This window comes from Adiantum capillus-veneris, chromosome 30, assembly GCF_014529385.1.
Source record: "Adiantum capillus-veneris isolate H3 chromosome 30, ASM1452938v2, whole genome shotgun sequence".
In the NCBI taxonomy this organism is placed as follows: Eukaryota; Viridiplantae; Streptophyta; class Polypodiopsida; order Polypodiales; family Pteridaceae; genus Adiantum; species Adiantum capillus-veneris.
Genome location: NC_140960.1, coordinates 80,392,408 through 80,413,616, shown reverse-complemented (window position 1 = coordinate 80,413,616; position 21,209 = coordinate 80,392,408). Strand labels below are relative to the sequence as shown.

Here is a 21,209-nt window from a genome sequence, read left to right as displayed (position 1 = left end):
GCAGTTCCATAATTTTTGCCCAATTTTGACCTCTATTTTTTCATTCATGGAGCTTTTAGGGGAGGTCGGGTGACTCTACTAGGTCCTTGTATAGGGAGGAGGCGTGCCAACCCAATTGTCACGTGCACATCTAACCCTATCAAGCTAACTCTTACGTCTAGAGTTTATGACACTCTTGTGAGCTTGTACATAGGACACGCATGTTCAAGCACTTTAGCATAGTTGCATACCCTCTAATTGCACATGAGCACAGCCCATGTCTACTAGGTGTAGGCACTAGGGAGTGTTCCTGTAGTCTAGCATAGTACAAGACTAGGTAGTCTTAATTGCATGTGAAGCACCTCTTATTAAGGATTCATTAATAAATGGCATCATGCCAATTTTTAGCAAGTCGTGGGTTTTTTTTTGTGTCTTTGCCCTACCTCACTTGTATCTCATATAAAGGTGACCCCAGGGTGTCACCAGGAGGTGTATTTTTACTGTTGCCTTCCGTAAATAAGTACTAGATATTTATTTATTTATTTACTTGTTTTCTCAGAACCCTTGAAAAGGTGCAAGTGGACATTGCATGGCCAGTGTGAAACGGATGCGGCCGAATAGGTTTCTCACAGCGGGAGTCTGGGTCGGTCAGTTTGGGACTGGTCGGGTAAGTTAGCACTGAAGTTTGATGAGTATGGAAGCCTGCGTGCGCCAAATGAAGTCTGGGCCACTCAGAAAGTCACTTATAACTTTATAAGTCAGTGGGAACTAGAGAATTAACTCAAAAGGGGCAAACTGGACACATGGCGGCTCCAGGCAGTTTTGCCACTTCCAGCACGAAGAGGGGGTGCCCAATTTGAGAGAGGAGGGTGAATTTTTATCACAAGTGACCTACAATGTGTGTGTGAGTAGTGGGTGCACGTCTACAGCTTTAATGGAAAGCTTGCCTTCTCCTCTGTCTCATGTAGCGCGATGACTTGCTCTCGTGCATCTCTCTCTCCCCTTTGGCACATATGGTAATGCCCACTAGTTGGGCTACTTAGATGAACATGTAGAGTTCTGGGGGTTTATGCACGTTTGCCAAGGCAAGAGCCTTCTGAACAAGAACCGGATTAGCTAATTGCTAATCCCCCACATGTACGCACAGTTCCATCGTGAAAGATTGCGAGTTCGGAGAGTTTTCTCACGTGAAAACTCGTCCAATTCATAGGGGAACTGTCCCATTGCGTGCGGGAGCCCTTGGGACACGCGTAGGCGTGTTCGCTCGCTAAAAACGATCTGAAACAGTGAATTACAGCCTGCTGTGTTTTTCTACAGGTTTAGGGTTTCGCACCTAAACTGCAAGGGAACCGCGGGGGAGCCTCGTGAGAGCCTTGGGATGCGTGTACAGGCTTTTGGGCACCCGGCAGTGAAAAACAGGGAATTATAGTCAGCTGAATTTATGTGACAACTCACCAAAAAGCTTCCAATAGCGAGGGAATCTGTCCTAGACAGGTGCTTTTGATCCACAGGGGTTTTTGCGCCGTTATGCTGCCAAAATCAGGTCAAAAACCTGCGTTTTTAGCCCTCTCCAGGTTTGAACAACTTTGTGAAAGCTTGTGCTAAGTGGTCGGATCGTCTACCTTAATTTGAATAAAGAAATACTGAAAGGGGCGCCAGTCTTTGGGGCCTACAGGGTGTCGGTCTTGTGTGTGCAGTGAGATTCTAGTCGTTGGATGCAACTCTTTCTCTTCCCTTCTCAGTGCTCTATGTAAAGTTAACAGGTAATTGAAATAGTACCGCCCTCTACATTGTACAGGCCGGTTATATGGTTCCATCGACGGGATAGTCACTTTTTCTTCAAAAAGTGCAGCGTGGATTGTTGTGGGTGAAAGCAACACAAAGCTTGTCGATATGGCAGAGAAGAGAGACCAAGTACCTGAATAGGGATCTTCCTCACATGGCACAGAGAAAATTCCTTCAACTCTTCAAGAAGAGGACAGGTTGTTTAGAACTCAATTGTGTTGCTGTATGGACATGTTTCAGCAGTTGGCAATCAACCCAAGGAAGCAGGAGTTCTTACAGGCTCCAACACAGGGTTTTTAGCCTCCTACACACGGCATGACTGAGCCGTTGCAAGAAAAGGAGATTTCCAATGCGTAGAGGACTCATAATGCTCGAGGAAAAGCCCATGTGGTTGAGCAACTAGCGATGTCCAATGATCCAAAGCAACTTGCTTTAGCTGGAGAGGAACCGTTTGTGAATGGTCAAGGGAGTAATGAACATGCTATGCGTCAGACCCTTCCATTACCTAATACTTATCCTGGTTATTTTGGAGGTGGTTCGGTGTTTCAAGCTATGGCTGGACCTTCCACAGGTTATATGCCAGGGAATGTGTTCGGGACAATGCAAACAGACATGGGTAACCCTATGTACACGAACATGGGTGTCCAACCAGGTTTTCAGGGTGCCTACGGCCAGCTTCGAGTGCCTGGAACACAATTTGGTATGGCTGGTTTTTCGTAGCCATACGTACAAAATGAAGATATGACAGGTAAAACAGTTGATGCGAGTGCTGGAATGAACAATCGTGGAGCACCACTGTTACAGGCACCTGTTTATGATAATGTGGCTCCTTTGAGTCAGCTTAAGGATTACAAGGAAGGTGGGCAGGGAGTGAAGTTTGAAACTTGCAGAGAACTGAGGATCAATTGAAGGCTTTGACCTTCATACAGCAATTCGATGCAACTTATGCTGGAGGAAACTTCACGGAATCTTCAAAGATACGCAAGGCTGCCACTTTCTTGAAAGGGAATGCGCTTGAATGGTGGACCGCATTGTTGAACCAGGGTCAACCAGGGTCAAGCCCCAACAACGTGGGTCCAATTCAAACAGCTTTTTGCACCTGCATGGTTGACAAACACTTTTGAAGTGGATGTGATGAAAGAATGGCACGAGTTGAATGCTAAACAGTGTCGAATCTAGAAGAATACAATAAACAGTTTTGGGCCGCACTGTTGCCAATCACCTCTTACAGGTTTGTGCCATTGTCAAAACAGATTGAGAAGTACTATTGCGGATTGCCCAAGAAAATCAGGGACTACTGCACAAAGACTACTGTCATGAATATGTTTCAGTTGACAAAGAATGCAAGAGTGGCCAGCAATCTGTCGAAAGGAGATTCCGATGGATTTAATAGCCACAAGAAAGGGTTCCAAGGCAAACAGTTTTCAGCCAAGGGCAATGTTGCAGCAAAGCCTTCTGAGCCTCCCACAAAGAAGCCCTCCACTGAAGAAGGTGATACGTCCAAGAAGCAGTCTAAGTCTTCTTCGGGACGAGGACAAGGAGAAAAGAGGCATTTTTTTGGCAAAACTTTTGAAGAACGGAAAGCTCTTAGGGAGGCCAAGAAATGCTACATTTGTGAACAGGAAGGACATTTTGCAAATGAATGCCCACAGAAGAAGTCACAGGATAAGGATGACAAGTCAGACCATAAAGGGAAGAAGCCAAAGCCAAGTGCAGGACTTGTTCCAGATTTGGTTGGAGACCAGTCAAACACAGATGCCACGGAGCTGTGTAGAGCTTGGGGCAAAGTTAGAGACCAGACAGTGCTGGTTTTCTTTGATCCAGGAGCCCATGCAAGTTTCATATCACCAGAATTGGCATCAAAGTTGGACATTCGTGCAGAGGAGATGAGTATGACAGGGAAAGCAGGTTTGGCATGCCCAGGTCATTCAGAGCCCGTTACTCCCATTTTGGGAAAGCTTCGTCTGCACATTCAGAGCTATGTGGATTCGGAAGAATTTCATATTATGCCACTTGAGGGCTGTGATGTGTTACTAGGTATCCCATGGTGTTACAGGTTGCATGCTATGGTGGATACTTACAACAAAAAGATTACCCTTGTACGTAGAGAAAAGACTCATGTCCTTGATGTAAAGCTTAAAGGCGAGTCTGTTCCAGTTGTTTCTGCTTCTGCTATTTCATCTGTAATAAAGAATCATCTTTCTGCGTACTTGATCTTTGCAAAAGAAGTACCTCAAGTTGTATCTAATTTGTCTACCTTAGATAAAGACAGGTCAACTTTTTTGAGTGGTTTCAGTGATTGTTTTTCTGTATGCCAGGGGAGTTACCTCCTGAGAGACCTGAGGATCATACTATAGATCTTGTGCAGGTTCTAGTCCACCGAATAGACCACCATACAGGGTTAGTGCAGCCCAGCAGAAAGAGATTATGAGTCAGGTCAACGAGCTTTTAGAGAAGGGGCTGATTCAGCCGAGTTCATCCCCTTTTTGTTCGCTTGTACTCTTAGTGCAGAAGAAGGATGGTTCATGGCGCATGTGCATTGACTATCACGCCTTAAATAAGAATACCATCAAGAACAAGTTCCCCATATCGAGGATAGATGACATTCTTGATCGGCTTGAGGGAGGAGCGTCCTTGTTTACAAGGATAGACATAAAGAGTGGCTACCATCAGATACGCATTAGGCCAGAAGATGTCCATAAGACTGCGTTCAGGACAACATTTGGTCTCTATGAGTTTCTTGTCATGCCATTTGGTCTCACAAATGCTCCTGCCACGTTTAATAGAATGATGGACAGAATTTTTAGACCACATAGAAACTTCGTGGGTACCTTCTTTGATGACATGATTGTCTATTCGAAGTCTGAAGAGGAGCATAGGGATCACTTGACTGCAGTTTTCAATGAGTTACGTAAGAACAAACTACTCATTAATGCGAAGAAGAGTAAATTCTTTTTGCAAGAGATTCACTTCCTTGGGCACATTGTTTCAAAGGATGGGGTACGCATGGATCCCGCTAAAGTGGAATCAATTAGATCATGGCCAAACTTGAAGTCCGTACATGACATTCGAAGCTTTCTAGGCTTATGTTCCTCCTACAGGAGGTTCATCCGAAATTTTGCTGAGATTGCTTCTCCACTCCATGCACTACAAGGAAAAGCAGTTACTTTCAAGTGGACAGCCAAGGAAATTTTAGCATTCAAACACTTGAAAGAGAAGTTGACTTCAGATCCGATAATCATTTTGCCAGATCTTTCGAAATCTTTTGTGGTTCAGTGTGATGCGTGTGGCCATAGTCTTGGTGCAGTTCTAATGCAGAATGGCCGAGTAGTCGCATATGAGAGCAGAATTCTTTTGAAGATTGAAAGGAACTTGCAAGTCTATGAGAAAGAATTGCTGGCAGTAATTCATGCTCTCACTAGTTGGAAACACTATCTGCTAGGGGTTGATTTTGTTGTCCAAACAGATCATCAAACCTTGCGATATTTTCTCACACAGACGAAGTTGTCTGAGAAGCACATGCGATGGGCAAACATCTTGTCAATGTTCCATTTTCAGATTGTGCATGTGAAAGGGAAAAAAGAATGTGGTGGCTGATGCGTTGTCACGAAAGCCCCAAATTTCAGCAGTGTCAATTCTGTACCATTGTGAACTAGACGAAATGAAGACACAATATGTTGAAGATTCAGATTTTGCAAGGATCTATGACCAACTTGTTGATGGGCAACATCATGAGCACTATATGCTTAAGAATGACTTTCTCATGATGCATGGAAAGTTATGCATTACCAAACAGTTACGGCCAAAGATTTTGAGGGAAATTCATGCTCCACCTTATGCTGGGCATCGTGGAATTGATGCGACAGTGAAAGGGGTTGAGACATTCTTCTATTGGCCAGCTTTACGTCAAGATGTTGACACATTTGTAAGATCATGCTTAGTATGCCAAAAAGTCAAATTTGACAAACAAAAGCAATCGGGACTGTTGTAGCCATTGCCGATCCCAGATAGGCCATGGGAAAGCATAGCAATGGACTTTATCTTTGATCTTCCAAGGACGCAAACAGGCAATGATGGGATTTGGACTATCATTTGTAGGTTCAGTAAGCAGGCCCATTTCATTCCTGTGAGGAAGAAGATAAAGCCGGAACACATGGTCAAGATATTCATGAGCAATATCTTTAAATATCACGGGATGCCCAAGTCAATTGTCAGTGACATGGATCCACGTATGACGAGTCTTTTCTGGAAGGCATTGTTTGAGAACATGGGCACTACGCTAAATTTCTCTTCTTCGTTTCATCCGCAAACTTATGGACAGTCAGAAGAGGCAAATTCTACTGTTCTGGACCTGCTCAAATGTTATGTGTCAGAGCACAAGGCAACCTCGGAACACCATCTTCCATTGGTTGAATATGCTTACAATAACACTGTGCATACGTCAACAGGTAAGGCACCATTTGAGATAGTGGAAGGAGGGAAGAAAGTCCCGCCCATTTTGCAGACTAAGGACAAGATTTTTAAGGCAGACAAGTATGTGCAAGATATGGATAAAACATACAGGAAGATAAAGATTGCTCTTGAGAAGACTCAAGCTAAGCAAAAGAAAGCTGATGATCGTCACCGCCGTGAACTTGTATTTTCACTTGGTGATTGGGTGCTTTTGCGCTTTGAAAAGGCCAGGCTAAGGAAAAGGAAAGGCAAGGAACGCTTGTTTCCTAAGCTCAGTATGCGATATTATGGTCCTTTTTAGATTTCAGAAAAGATCAGCGATGTAGCTTACAGGTTGAAGCTACCAGAAGGCTGGAAAATACATAATGCTTTTCATGTCAGCCTTCTAAGACCCTTTGTTGGTAATGTGCCAGAGAATATGTTTGATGAGGAATAACCTGAAGTGGAAGAATTGGATGAAATCCTTGTTCCTGAACAGATATTGACACATAAAGAACGAAAGGTTAGAGGAAAGGTTGCAAGACGCTATTTGGTGAAGTTCAAGAACTATCCATCGTTGGATGCCAAATTGATGGAAGAGTTTGAATTGGTTGATTCACCTCAGCTATTGCAATTGTATCTTGAAGCCTTTCAGATGGAACCCACAGTGACTTGATGTAGCCTTTTCTGGAGCAAGGCAAGAACATGGTTCATGATGCTCAAGAGGATAGTTAAGCAATTGTATCTACTCTTTCCATACAGAATTTAGCTAGAGAAGTTTGTGCTTGAGAGTACACTAGAAGACTTCTATGCTTGATATATGTGTCGTAGTCAGGTTGGTGGGATTGTTTAATCGTCCAACACTACATTTCCGGAAACATGTATATTTTGGATTCCCATCATAGAATATATGTGATATCAGGAGATACCGCATATATTATTGGCATGCAAGCGAGGTCGCTTGCAGTATTTTAAGGGTGGGGTATGTCACTAGGAGGTGTATTTTTCCTGTTGCCTTCCGTAAATAAGTACTAGATATTTTTATTTATTTTTATTTTTACTTGTTTTCCCCGGAACCCATGAAAAGGTGCAAGTGGACATTGCATGGCCACTGTGAAACGGCTACGGCCGAATAGGTTTCTCACAACGGGAGTCTGGGTCGGTCAGTCTGGGACGGGTCGGGTCAGTTAGCACTGAATTCTGATGAGTATGGAAGCCTGTGTGCGCCAAATGAAGCCCAGGGTCTAAGCATTGGTAGGCTATCAAGAGAATTTTCCGCTACCTTAGTGGCACTTTACACCTTGGCTTGTTTTATCCCAAGGGGGGATCATTGCCGCCAGACTTACATGCTTTTTCGGACTCAGATTGGGCTGGTTGTTTTGACACGCGAGTGTCCACAAGTGGTTTTTGTTTCATGCTTGGCAGTTCGTGTATATCATGGTTGAGCAAGAAGCAACCTACTGTGGCCACTTCGAGTTGTGAGGCTCAGTACAGGACAGTCTTCACAGCTACGGTTGAGTGTGTATGGCTTAGACGCCTTATGGCTGATTTGGGTGTTAGACAGGACACTGCCAACACTATCTACAGTGACAGTCAGAGCGCATTGGCAATTGCGACGAACCCAATTTTTCATGCTCGCACAAAGCACATTAAGGTGCATTACCACTATGTCAGGGAGAGGCTCTTAGCAGGAGAGATCAGCTTGGCTTATGTGCCAACACAGGACAACCTTGCAGATCTTTTCACAAAGGCATTGTCTCGTGAGAAGCTTGAAGCTTTCCGCAAAGCTTTGGGCTTACTCCCCTTTGTGGATTGATCATGTCCTCAAGGCATGGCACTTCCCTTTATTCATGTGCCAGCTCTCGTTCACCGCATCACTCCAGGGAGGATTTGTTACCATATACATGTGGTAGTGATGTGTGTGAACACATTAGGACCCCGGGTTGCATTTTTTCCCTCTTCAGGAGGTTTTTTCCCCCGAGCATTATATATAGGCCCATCACTCTAGGGCTATCTATCTTTCCATTGCACACTAAGTAATACACTCTCTATTGTGTGTCTTGAGCTTCCTTCGTCTTCTCCAAGCTATGTGTGTTTCTCTGCAACCCTAATTCCAACATAGTTGGGCTACTCAGATGAACATATACAGTTCTGGGGTTTATGCACGTTTGCCAAGGCAAGAGCCTTCTGAACAAGAATCGGATTAGCTAATTGCTAATCCCCCACAGGTACGCACAGTTCCATCGCGAAAGATTGCGAGTTCGGCGAGTTTTCTCGCTTGAAAACTCGTCCAATTCACAAGGGAACTGTCCCATTGCATGCGGGAGCCCTTGGGACTCGCGTAGACATGTTCGCTCCGCTAAAAGCGATCCGAAACAGTGAATTACAGCCTGCTGTGTTTTTCTGCAGGTTTAGGGTTTCGCACCTAAACTACAAGAGAACCCCGGGGGAGCCTCGTGAGAGCCTTGGGATGCGTGTTCGGGCTTTTGGACACCCGACAACGAAAAATAGGGAATTACAGCCCGCTGAATTTCTGTGAGAGCTCACCAAATAGCTTCCAAATAATGAAGGAATCCGTCCTAAACAAGTGCTTTTGACCTACAGGGGTTTTTGTGCCGTTATGATGCCAAAATTAGGTCGAAAACCTGCGTTTTCAGCCCTCGCCAAGTTTGGACAGCTTTGTGAAAGCTTGTGCTAAGTGGTCGGATCGTCTACCTTAATTTGAATAAAGAAATACCGAAAGGGGCGCCAGTCTTTGGGGCCTACAGGGTGTCGGTCTCGTGTGCGCAGTGACATTCTAGTCGCTGGACGCAACTGTGTTTTCTTCCCTTCTCAGTGCTCTATGTAAAGTTAACAGGTAATTGAAATAGTACCGCCCTCTACATTGTAAAGGTCGGTTATACAAGGTCACACTAGAGGATAAGTTCAGTACACCTTATGGGAGCAGTACCCACCCAGTTGGCTAGCAGCATCCTTCAAGCAGCTTGGCGTTTTTTACCATCATCATCAGCAGTAACAGATTGAGCCTTGGCGTTTTCAGCATGCGGTACCAAATCAGCACGAGAGGACCAAAACAGCCCTCGCGTTAGCAATGTCTAGCATATCCTGATGGTAGATGGTGAGGATGGTTGAAAACTGAAAAACGCTGGCTGATCTCGGCTGGAATCCGCAATGGAAAAACGTTGGCTGATCTGCTATCGGAGCACCCTCGACATCGGCACTAGCAGATCAGCCAATCGTCTTGTCAATTTGCATATCCAGATTCAGATCCCCTAGCATTTTGCATTTCAGCCCTTAGCCTCGTAGATCCGAGCGTCAATAGCAAGATCCCATCAACATCTCAGCATTTAGGACCATCGTATCAGCATCTGTGCAATCTAAAGCAAACACCTCATTAGCGATAGAGGCATCCGGACAAGCTTTCCGGACATTGTTGTAAGCTATTGAGGCACTCAAGATTTTTGGACTACCTTTCTCATGACCATTGTCGCTGAATCAGTTAAAAGGGTTCTATAGGACCAGCAAGCAAAGTATTGTAGAGCCAAGCATTTGTGGGCATGAGCATGTCTCTGCTTTCTGCTTTGAGCACCATAGTTATTTTTTAGAGCATGCTGATGTCCTTTAGTATCATTCTCAACCACCACGTTTTTCAGATGAGCAGAAAATATTAAATTAAAGCTTTCTCTCTATCTCCTTACCTTGCCCTCTGCTGAGAAGCAATTTGGACATTGCCTGTGACATCAACAATACCCCATCACCCCCCTGTAAAACATTAGGCAGGCCGCAGGAACCATCACCGCATCATTGATGAGCCCTGCCTAACAGCATCAATAACATGATTATTGTTAAAGTGATCCTGTCCTATCTTCCCCCTGACATTTAGCCGTGCATGATGATAGTCCTTCTCAAAGCGTAGCAATGAGCCAGTTTAAAATCATCATCCATTAGTGTAACATTTATGACATATCAGGTAGCCTACTCCTTTAAGCAATCCACTCTAGCGACATCAGCAAGTACTTCGCAGCCTTTCTCAGCAGATCCTCATGCTTCCACATGTTAAATAAAGGTCAGAGCATCAAGAGGGAGGCCCTGGTACCAACACAACCGACTACCTCCTCACCCAATCCAGCAATCTTTCCAAGACTTACCTCATCACACACACAGTTTATCAACTTGGCGACTACAACAAAAGTGGTACAAATAATTCCTCAATGCAATCACATGATGCTAACTTGTTTGGGAAAAAGATGCTGCTCAAAACAGCACTGAGCTCTGAAAGACTCCATTCTCTACAACTCCGAAATTGCCACTCCTTTCAAGTAAAGATGCAATAGCACATTGTCATACAGAAGGCCTAAGCAGTGAAATATAACCTTGATACATGATGATGATCATCCTGTCCTCATTTTTAAAGCACCAGAGTTTACATCATTGTTCAACAGTGCACTTCAGCCTCCATAAGGGCAGCCTCCATAAGGGAGACAAAGATTTAAATCAAAGACAATCTTAATCATAGTAATATGGCTATCCCTGCCCTGTAAATGTCTTATCCAAGAGCATCCAATTCCAAATGTGATGGAATTTCCACAAATCCTATAAGTGTTCAACTGCCTTGAAAATAGCAGGCAATCAAATATCCCATTCCTCACAAATCAAGAACAGTTTTGACTTTTCAAAATTTTGATCTCCCAAGACAAGCAGAGCATATTTCAAGTATCGTCCCCTAAACCACTGCTATTGATCTGTCAAGACACCTGTCATTTGGCTACACTCTCTACCATACAAGTGTGATGCTCTGAACTTAGGAATCCATCATTCCTGCTCATATACTCAGAACACATCTGGCCCTTCTCTAGTGTTTCGATCCTCCCACAAGATTTAAGGATACATGCATAAATCACAGCATCAGGGGAGAAGCCCTTTGACATCATCTGTTCAAAACACTTGAACGCTTGTTGACCATGGCCATGTTCGTTATACCCTGTGATTAGTGCACTCCAAGACCCCATGTCTTTAACACAAATCTCATCAAACACTTCATGTGATTTATTGAGTGCACCGAATCTGGCATACATGTCCATTAACGTTCTCCCAAGTACACTATTGGCATTCAGCAACCCCATTCTAGCAATCTCAGCATGTAATTCACAGCCTTTTGCAGTTTCTCCTATGCTTCCACATGCTTTTAAAACAGAGACAAGAGTCACAGCATCAGGGCAGAGCCCCTCACGACGCATCCATCCATAACAATCAATTGCTTCTTGACCCAACCCATGTCGGGAATAGCCCGCAATGAGACCAGTCCAAGCAACTACATCACGAAAGAGAAGTTTATCAAATACAAACTGGGCATTTGCAAGTGCACCACATTTAGCATACATATCCACCAATGCACTGCCAAGCACAGTACTTTCTTCAAGCAAGCCCTTTGTGATGATTTCTTTGTGCAAATCTATGCCAGTCTTGATTGCTCCAACACTACCACAAGCTTTCAATATGCCAGCACATGTCACAGAATCAGGAGAGAGGCCTTCAAGTTGCATTAGCTGGTAGCAGTTAAGTGCCTCCTCAGTACAACCATGTTGGCAATAACCTGTAATTAGCGCATTCCACGACACTGCATTCCGAGCTGGAAGCTCATCAAAAATGTGTTGAGCCTTTCCAAGTTCACCACATTTGGCATACATGACGACCAGTGCACTCCCAAGTATAAAATCACTTTGCAGAAGCCCTTGTTCAATAATCTCGGAGTAAATCTCATTGCCCACATCAGCTGCTCCTATGCTGCCACAGGCTTTCAGAAGGCACGAGGCGATCACTGCATCCAAAGGAAACCCATCATGTTTTATTCGTTCATAACAATTGATGGCTTCTCTATAATGTCCATGCTGACAATATTCTGTGATGAGAACACTCCAAGATACCGCATCCTTGTCCCAGAGCTCCTCAAATAGTTGCTGTGCCTTTGCAAGCTCACAACATTTTGCATACATACCTAATAATGCATTCCCTAGTGCAAGCCCCTTTCCAACAAAACCTTCCCTAACAACCTCAGCATGTACTTTTCTGCCCTTATCAACTGTTTGTAGGCTGCCACAAGCTTTTAAGATGCAAGCAAAGGTCACTGAATCAGGATAGAGACCTTCTCGTTTCATCTGGTCCAAACAATTGAGTGCTTCCTTAGCAAATCCAAATTGACTATATCCCACAATCAGTGCTGTCCATGAGACTACATCATGAATTGTGAGTTCGTTAAATACTTGGTGTGCTTTTTCAAGCTCACCACCTTTCACATACATGTCCACTAATGCACTTCCAAGCATAGCATTGTGTCCTAGCAATCCCTGCATGTCAATTTCTGTGTGCACATCTTTGCCCTTCTCCACTGCTCCTATGCTACCACACGCTTTTAAGATGCAAGAAAATGTCACTGCATCAGGAGAAATACCCTCGTGCTTCATCCGTTCAAAACACTCAAGTGCTTCCTCCCCACGATCGTGTTGACAGCAACCTGATATAAGTGCATTCCAAGATACGACATCCCGAGCTGGAAGCTCTTCAAATACCTGTCGAGCTTTTCTAAGTACACGACATTTGGTATACATGAGTATCAATGAATTCCCTACCATAGTACTGGTTGCCAAGAGCCCCATAGTGAGAATCTCAGCATGAATTTCTTTGCCTTTGTTAAGTGCTGCTATACCACCACAGGCTTTCAAGATGCAATTAAAGGTCACGGTATCACATAAGAGGCCTTCAATTTGCATTTGCTCCAAGCATTGAATTGCTTTCTTACAATCTCCAGCTTCAACATATCCTGTGATTAGAGCATTCCATGTAACCACATTTCGATCATGGAGCTCATCAAATGCATGCTGTGCCATCGTGATGGACCCACACTTTGAGTACATATGGACTACAGTGTTGCCCAAATAAGTATTGGATGCGAGGAGCCCTTGTTTGCTAATGAGGGAGTGAAGTTTGCTGCCATTGCTGAGATCCTTTTGCAGAGCACAGACCTTCAATCGGGATACGAGAGCGTAATGATAGTGAGCTTGGGAGGGGTCTTGCAGTGTGGAGTTAAATCGTCGTCTGTAGGTGCAGTTAGGAGTACAAGTTTTACATGGTGATATCATCCTAGCATCCTGGCACTGTGTTCAGGACGAGGAGCGCCATGCCCCTCCTAGAGGGCCGGCCTTGCGTGCCCGTCCAACTTTCCAAAGCTATGGCCGTTGAGAATATGTTTCAACAGACAGATGTTGCGAGACAATGCCCGACTTTCCTGAGGAACAACATTTCACAAGTGCAACGGGAATTGCTGATGAGAGGATTCGAGCTCTGCCACGCGTGTGAGAGTCCGGCGTTCTACCACATGGCCCAAGCCTATTTGTTGAGAGAATGTGAACTTTTGTATCATTCCCAATGTGACATCATAGGTTATAAAAGCAAGTTGGGCGTCCTAAATCGGAAGGGCCACTTATGTTTTTGTCTTTTATCAAAGTATAGAGGTGGTGTAATGGTGTAATTCAAGCTCTATCATGGACAAGACAAGCCGTGTCTATAAATGTATGAGTTATGCTGGGTTCATACAAGTCGGTGGTAGATTAAGAGCAAGGTGCATTAGGGCACACGCATTAGGCCAATAGGAGAAGCACTCTTCGGGATCCACACCAAAACACCCCCCTCTTCCTCCCCAACCCCCCCCTTGGAAATTCGCCGTTACATCACCTTTTTGCAACAAAGAAGGCGGAAAGTATAGGTGGGCATCTGTGCTAGTTTTCGCCCAATCACATTACCACCAGGCTACTGCTCATAGGCTAGAAGAATAGTGAAGACTATAAATTGAAACATTGTCCAGGGAGAGGAGGCAACTCAAAAACCTAAGTTTGCCACCGAGCTTGTCTAAAACCAATCGGCGGGACTATGGTTGAGATTAGGCATCATGGATCACTGCCACTCTTGGCCATTTGATCAAGTTGGTGAACTAGGTAGATGAATTTGGAAAGGAAATATGTTAGCGGCTTGACATAGTCACATGGACCAACTTCCCAAGAAATGGGTAAAATTGTATAGCCAACACAAGGTTGTTTCTTTGATGTGAAAAATCTTGTTTAGGACGTTTGTCATCACATTACCATCTATATTACAAGTTTATGGAGGGAGGGATTCCGAGGGGCGTGGAGCCATGTGGCAGCACCTCCCGCCACGTCCAAAAATCTCCAGCTCAACCGCGGTAAAACTCTTCTCGCTAGCTCTTGCTTTCAACTTAGGCACGCATTGGTGATTAATGTGCATCACATACATATCATCTTTACGTTTTCAATTGGCTCTCATATATGCACTGCTTACCTTCACCCACGCTATCGAGGACCTCTCCTACCCAACCTGTCATAAAATCTAATATCTAACCAACCCAAATGATTTTCTCATATTAAACTGATCATTTAATGTGGGAGAATAAATGGGAATATAGACATGTGCTTACGAATATATCTCAACACGGGGCCAATGGTAAAGGGGTCCAAATGACAGATGGTATGTCAAAGAGAAAGGCTAGCTAATGGAGCTTAAAGACCTTAGGGTTAGCTTCATTAAGGACCTCCAAAAGTTAGTGTTGAAATTCCTTTAACCTTAGGCAAGCTAGGGTTGTGCTTGAGGTGGGAACTCGGCCCAAGCTTGAGATGCTTGGCGTGCTTGCTGACTAAGGTGCTTGAGGGGTTAAGGTGTTCAAAAAGTCAAAGCATATCCCTACTCATGAGGGGGCGAGCCCTCTTTGTAGAAGCTAGAGAGAGAACACACACACCCTCACACAAGGCAATCTTGGTATAAAGAAAGCAACTAGGACACTTGTCAAGCTTCTCTTCATGTTGCCCTCATAGTGTGCCTAAAGCCTATTGGTTGGCCTCCCAAGGGATCCAATGATAATTTAGTTAATTTAATTAATTATTTTTGTATTTATCAAGTCGTCTCTCTCAAAGGGGTAAGAAGGACACTTGTCCTAATGCTACCCTTGTTGCTTGATATGCACTAAGCATGTGATTGGCCAAGCTTGAGGAGGTCCAATAAAGTGCAAGCTAGTGCTAGAAGAGGGGGTCGACCAAAGCAAGGAGGCGGCTAGCTTGGGGGGGGGGTATACTTCCCCCCCCCCCCCTCCCCACACACACACACACACACACACACTCGCATTGTGTGAGTTGCAAAGTGCAAGAGCTCCATCTCCTTCTCCAAGCTTGTAGAGAAGTTGAGAGCCTACACCAACACTCTTTGCTATGGAATGCAAATCCAACCAAGAGCCATGCTCCAATGCTTAAACTTGTCATCTTCTCCATCTTCATTACTATGCTATTATGCATGCTAAGCAAGAAGAGTGATGATAAGTGAGGAACTATTTCTTTCTCCTATTAATGTCTCTTCTTCCTCTTCCCTATCCTCATTCCCCGCTAGCTCTCTCCACCTTTGAAGGTGTTTGAGGCCTTGGGACTAAGGCCGGTGATGGTTAATGTTTTTTACAAAGTCTATGTTATGTTCGTGATGCATGAAGCTTTCCATCTTCATTGTTTCACCTAGGTCACAAGAAACACAAAAATTGTATTGTTCCAAGTCTCTCTTGATGGGAGAATCTATGATACAAAAGCCTATCGGAGGGGGACCGGCTCCACCTAAATTCGGTCCTCAATTGTTGTCAAGTTCTCTAAACTCTCTCTCTTGCAAAAGTATTGTTCATTCCAAGCTAATTAAGTATTATGATTATGTTGCTACCGCTAATTAAGTTCACCCTCTATGTTCTCAAAGTAGTCTCATAACAATGCTCACTCTAATTCTCCTAATTCCGCTATTCTCAAAGTTCATAGGCCATTTCCATTACACAACCTACAAGCAATGGTTTCCACCCATACCTACCTCACAATCTTATCCACAAAGCCTATATAAACAGATGATGCTCGCCTCCTTGCCCTGCTCTGCACACAACCCTCTGCATGCTCACAAGCTCATAGCTTGAGCGCAACACGTTACCCTACGCTCTTGCCCCCACTCTTTGCCGATCTAACTGCTTTGCCTGTCATCACCTTCACCTCTACACGGTCAACCTTCATGCCTGTCATATTTGCACATAATCCATTCACCATTGCATGGTCAATCTGTCATTACCTTCTTATTGTCCCTTCACGTAGGCTCTTGAACGACCTCAAGCTGACAGCAATCACGTTGTGAGCAGCCACAGCTGTCGGCGGACAATAGCCGAGGTGTGACATGCTGCAACATGTCATAAATATAATATCTAACTTTACCAAATGATTTTCTCATGTCAAACTGATCATTTCAGATGGGAAGATACAAGGGGAACAAGAGTTAGGATATAGGTATGTGCTTTTAGACCTATCTCAACAGGGGACCAAAAGAAGAAATGGTTGCATCTCAATATGGGTCCAAAAGGAGACGGTCTACCAAAGAGCAATGTGCAATAAGTGCTTCTAGATTTACCTTAGCAAGGGACCAAGAGGAGAGATTGTTACATCTCAATAGGGGTCCAAAAGGAGGTAGTCTATCAAAGAGCAACGTGCATCTAATGGAGCTTAAAAGACCTTAGGGTTAGCTTCATTAAAGACCTCCAAAAGTTAGTGTTAAAAAGTCCTTTGACCTTAAGCAAGCTAGGGCTAACCTTGAGGTGGGAATCATATCCAAGCATGAGATGTTAAGATGGTTAAAGTGGTTGTGGGAACCTTGCCCCCCAAAGCTTGAGGTGATTTTTATGCTTAAATGACTAAAGTTCTTGAAGTGTTCAATTCAAAGATAAACTCTCAAGAGGCATAAAAACGTTTCTAGGCCTCATTGATTAAGTGCTTGAAGTATTCAATTCAAACCAAATGACTTAATAAGCATAAAAAACACATGTTCAAATGATCCTCCACATGTGGCCCTCATGATGTGCTTGAGTCCTATTGGATAGGCTTTAAAGGGATCCAATGAGAATTAAGATACATATAAATAAATAATTAACTTATTTTTCTCAAAGAGAAAAAAGAGGACACATGTCCAAATGAAATAATTAAATAATACGAGAGAGAGAGAGAGAGAGAGAGAGAGAGAGAGAGAGAAAGGTGTGGACCAAGCATGAGAGGGGGGTATAGTCTCTCTCTCTCTCTCTCTCTCTCTCTCTCTCTCTCTCTCTCTCTCTCACACACACACACACACACACACACACATTCTCTCATTGTGTGGAGTGCAAAGTGCAAGAGCTCCATCTCCTTCTCCAAGCTTGTTGAGAAGTGGAGAGCCTACACCAACACTCTTGCCTATGGAATTCAAATTCAACCAAGAGCCATGCTTCAAGGCTTACGCTTGCCATCTTTTTAATCTTCATTACTATGCCAAGCATGAGAGGGGGGTATAGTCTCTCACACACACACACTCTTGCCTATGGAATTCAAATTCAACCAAGAGCCATGCTTCAAGGCTTACGCTTGCCATCCTTTTCATCTTCATTACTATGCCAAGCATGAGAGGGGGTATAGTCTCTCTCTCTCTCTCTCTCACACACACACACACACATTGTATCATTGTGTGGAGTACAAAGTGCAAGAGCTCCATCTCCTTCTCCAAGCTTGTTGAGAAGTGGAGAGCCTACACCAACACTCTTGGCTATGGAATGCAAATTCAACCAAGAGCCATGCTTCAAGGCTTACGCTTGCCATCTTCATTACTATGCTATTATGCTATGCTAAGCAAGAAGAGTGATGATAAGTGAGGAACTATTTCTTTCTCCTATGAATGATTCTTCTTTCTCTTCCCTACCCTCATTCCCCGCTAGCTCTCTCCACCTTCGAAGGTGTTTGAGGCCTTGGGACTGAGGCTTTGGATAGTTAAATCTTTTTGCAAATTTTATGCTATGCTCGTGATGCATGAAGCTTTCCATCTTCATAGCATCACCAAGGTCACAAGGAACACAAAGATTGTATTATACCAAGTCTCTCTTGATGGGAGAATCTATAATACAAATTCCTTTTGGAGGGGGGACCAGCTCCAAGTAAATCCGGTTCTCAACTATTGTCATGTTCTCTAATGCTCTCTCTCTCTCTCTCTCTCTCTCTCTCTCTCTCTCTCTCTCTCTCGCAAAAGTATTGTTAATACCAAGTTAATTAGTACTATGTTCATGTTGCTACCATCAAGTAAGTTCACCCTCTATGTTCTCAAAGTAATCTCACAAAAATGCTCACTCTAATTCTCTTAATTCCGTTATTCTCAAAGTTCATAGGCCATTTCCATTACATTGGTATCAGAGCGTTTGGTTTCTCTTTTCTTGCTTAAGAACGGTTGATTTTGTTACTTATATTAGGGTAAGTGGGACTGGGATCTATTATCGGTTTTGTTGAGCCCACTATGTGGGATATGGTGCACACCTCGGGAGCTTTTGTCTTAATAATGGGTTCTTTTTAGACTTGCCTACAGCTTTACCATTATTGAGCCATAAGAAGTCTCCCTCGACAATTCTGCTATGATAGACCCACTCCACTACTCTCTATAATTAACCAATTCGAGCCGTGGGTGTAGATACTTAAGTGCTTATGTTCAAAGGCTTAAGAGGAGTAGCAACTAAGGTTTTGAATTGCCAAAGAATACACTAAGTAAACACATAAGTATAATTAGCATGGCTAACAATAACCAAGAGCGTAGAATGAACATTGATAACTTTGATTTTACACATGAAGGTGCTAATGATGATGCCCCCATGTTTATCAATTATCTTGTTACTAGCATCAAGCAATGGGCAACCCTACTTTGCAAGCCAAAGTTACCCAACAACTTCGTGCTTATGGGATTTCCCTTCCTCTCCAAGAGGAGAGAAAGTTTAGGAGGTCTCTTGATGAGACTCCCAAAAGAAGACTCTCTCCCATAAGAGAGGATGAATCCAAAGAACGAGAAAGAAGTGAATCCCTAAGTTCCTCTAAAGATGTGGCTCCATGAAGACGGTGGTCTAGACTATCGCCAACTCCTCCCAAGAGGAAACGGTCAACCCAAAGTCCTTCTCCCCGTCACTCCAAAAGGGAAGAGAGGAAACAAAGGAAGAAAAAGGCAAGAAAGAGGTCACCCTCTTCTCCTTCTTCTTCACCTTCCTTCTCTTCCGACGAAATCTATGGATATTCTCCTAGAGAATACAAGAGGAGAGGACATCGCAAATCATACCCTGCATGGCGAAGATCACAAAAGATCAAGAAATTCAAAGAGGGAGGAAAGAGTATCTATTTTCTCACCTATGATGGCACCTTTGGTGCCACCGACAAAGTATTGGCCTTCATCCAACAATTTGATGCGGCCTTTGGAGATGAGGGTTTCACGGAGTCCTCCAAGCTACACCATGTAGCTATGCACTTCCAAAAATCTACTCGTCAAATGTGGGGTAGCCTTCGTGGAAATGGCGAGGCCCCAAAGACATGGAAAACTCTACGAGTTTCCATCATGAAGCAATTCCTTGCAAGCGATGCCAACGACAAAGTGCTCACCGAATGGTGAAGTTTTAAGCTACTCTTCAACGAGTCTATCCACAAATATGTACACAAGTTTTGGGATTTACATCTCAAAGTTATAGTCTTTCAAAGGATATACTTCGTCGAACAAAAGCAACAATTTTGTGCGGGATTACCTAAAGAATTGGCCAAGTATGTCAACTCACAACGGCCTAGAACTATCACTGAAGTCATCCACGACACTATGGTTGCTTCAAGGATCAATTTCCAACAAGAGGCGTGAGGAAATTTCAAGCCCATGAAAACAAGGATCGAAATGAAGCTAAAGGAAAGAGAAATGCTCAAAACTCTTCCCAAGGCAACACTAACACCAACAACAACAAGGTCAAGGAGAAAGGATCCAAATTTTATTGAAACCATCCAAATTTCATAAAGACCATAAATGCTTTAAGTGTGGGGAGCAAGGACATGGTTATCGTTCTTGCCCCAAAAGAAATGTACGCAATGACACTCCTAGAGCTTCTATGGTTGAAGCTCCAAAAGAGGATACTCATTGCAAAGGCTCGCCCCTCTCCTATGCTTGGTGAAAAGTAAGGGAGCATGATGCTTTCATCTTGTTTGACCCTGGCTCTACTCACAACTTCATATCAAAGGAGTTGGCCACCAAGTTGGGCATTCAAGCTTTTGAGATGGGAGATACTGTAACTCAAGGGATAGTAAGCCTCCGTTACTCCCTTGATTGGGAAGTTGAGGCTTCATGTCCAAAGCTGCATCGACAAAGAAGACTTGTTCTATCTTTCCTCTCCAACATGAGGATGTTATCCTAGGGGCGCCATGGTTCAATCGCATGGCTACCAACGTGAAGTTCCTTGAAAGGAGAATCTATTTCACCTACATGGAAAAGAGCATGTACATAGATGCTAATGATTCGGGGAACACCATATCCCTGGTAAATACGCTTGCTTTTGATAAGTCAATGACAAGCTCTATTTTTGCGTATATGATTTTTGTTAGAGAATCTGTAAATGATTCTAATGTTTTCACAAGAATCAATAAAGGGAATCAAGAGGAATTAGAGTTGTCTAATTTCCTAAATGGATTCCAAGATGTTTTCATTGATGACATTCCTAGTGAGCTACCTCCAAAATGAGGGGATGATGACCATGCAATAGAGCTTCTACTAGGAAGCTCACTGCCTAATAAACCTCCTTATTGAGTTCACAAGCTCAACAAAGGAGATCATGAGGCAAGTGCATGAACTAGTGGAAAAAGGAATGGTGAGGCCTAGCTCCTCTCTATTCTGTTCACCAGTACTTTTAGTGCAAAAGAAAGATCACACATATCACATGTGTGTCGACTATAGAGCACTAAATAAGATCACTATAAAAAATATTTAAAAAAATCATGGCCGCGGGTAGAAGATCTATTTGATAAGTTACAAGTTTTGGCCAGGCAAATGTTCCAACCGCATTCAAACTCACGATGGAGAAAAAACTTCAGGCCACTCAAATTCTCTTGAGGAGGATAAATGACACCTCCAGGTAATCTTTC

General features: G+C 43.6%; 1 protein-coding gene across 1 annotated transcript; it reads right to left on the bottom strand.

Annotated features, from left to right (window-relative positions):
* Window positions 1-8,884: 8,884 nt before the first annotated feature.
* LOC147418282 (pentatricopeptide repeat-containing protein At4g18520, chloroplastic-like) lies at window positions 8,885-13,542 on the bottom strand. The gene has a single exon (XM_086506905.1). It carries the CDS (start codon window positions 13,329-13,331, stop codon window positions 10,953-10,955), a length of 2,379 nt encoding a protein of 792 aa, XP_086363031.1. The 5' UTR covers window positions 13,332-13,542; the 3' UTR covers window positions 8,885-10,952.
* Between the last annotated feature and the right edge of the window lie 7,667 nt (window positions 13,543-21,209).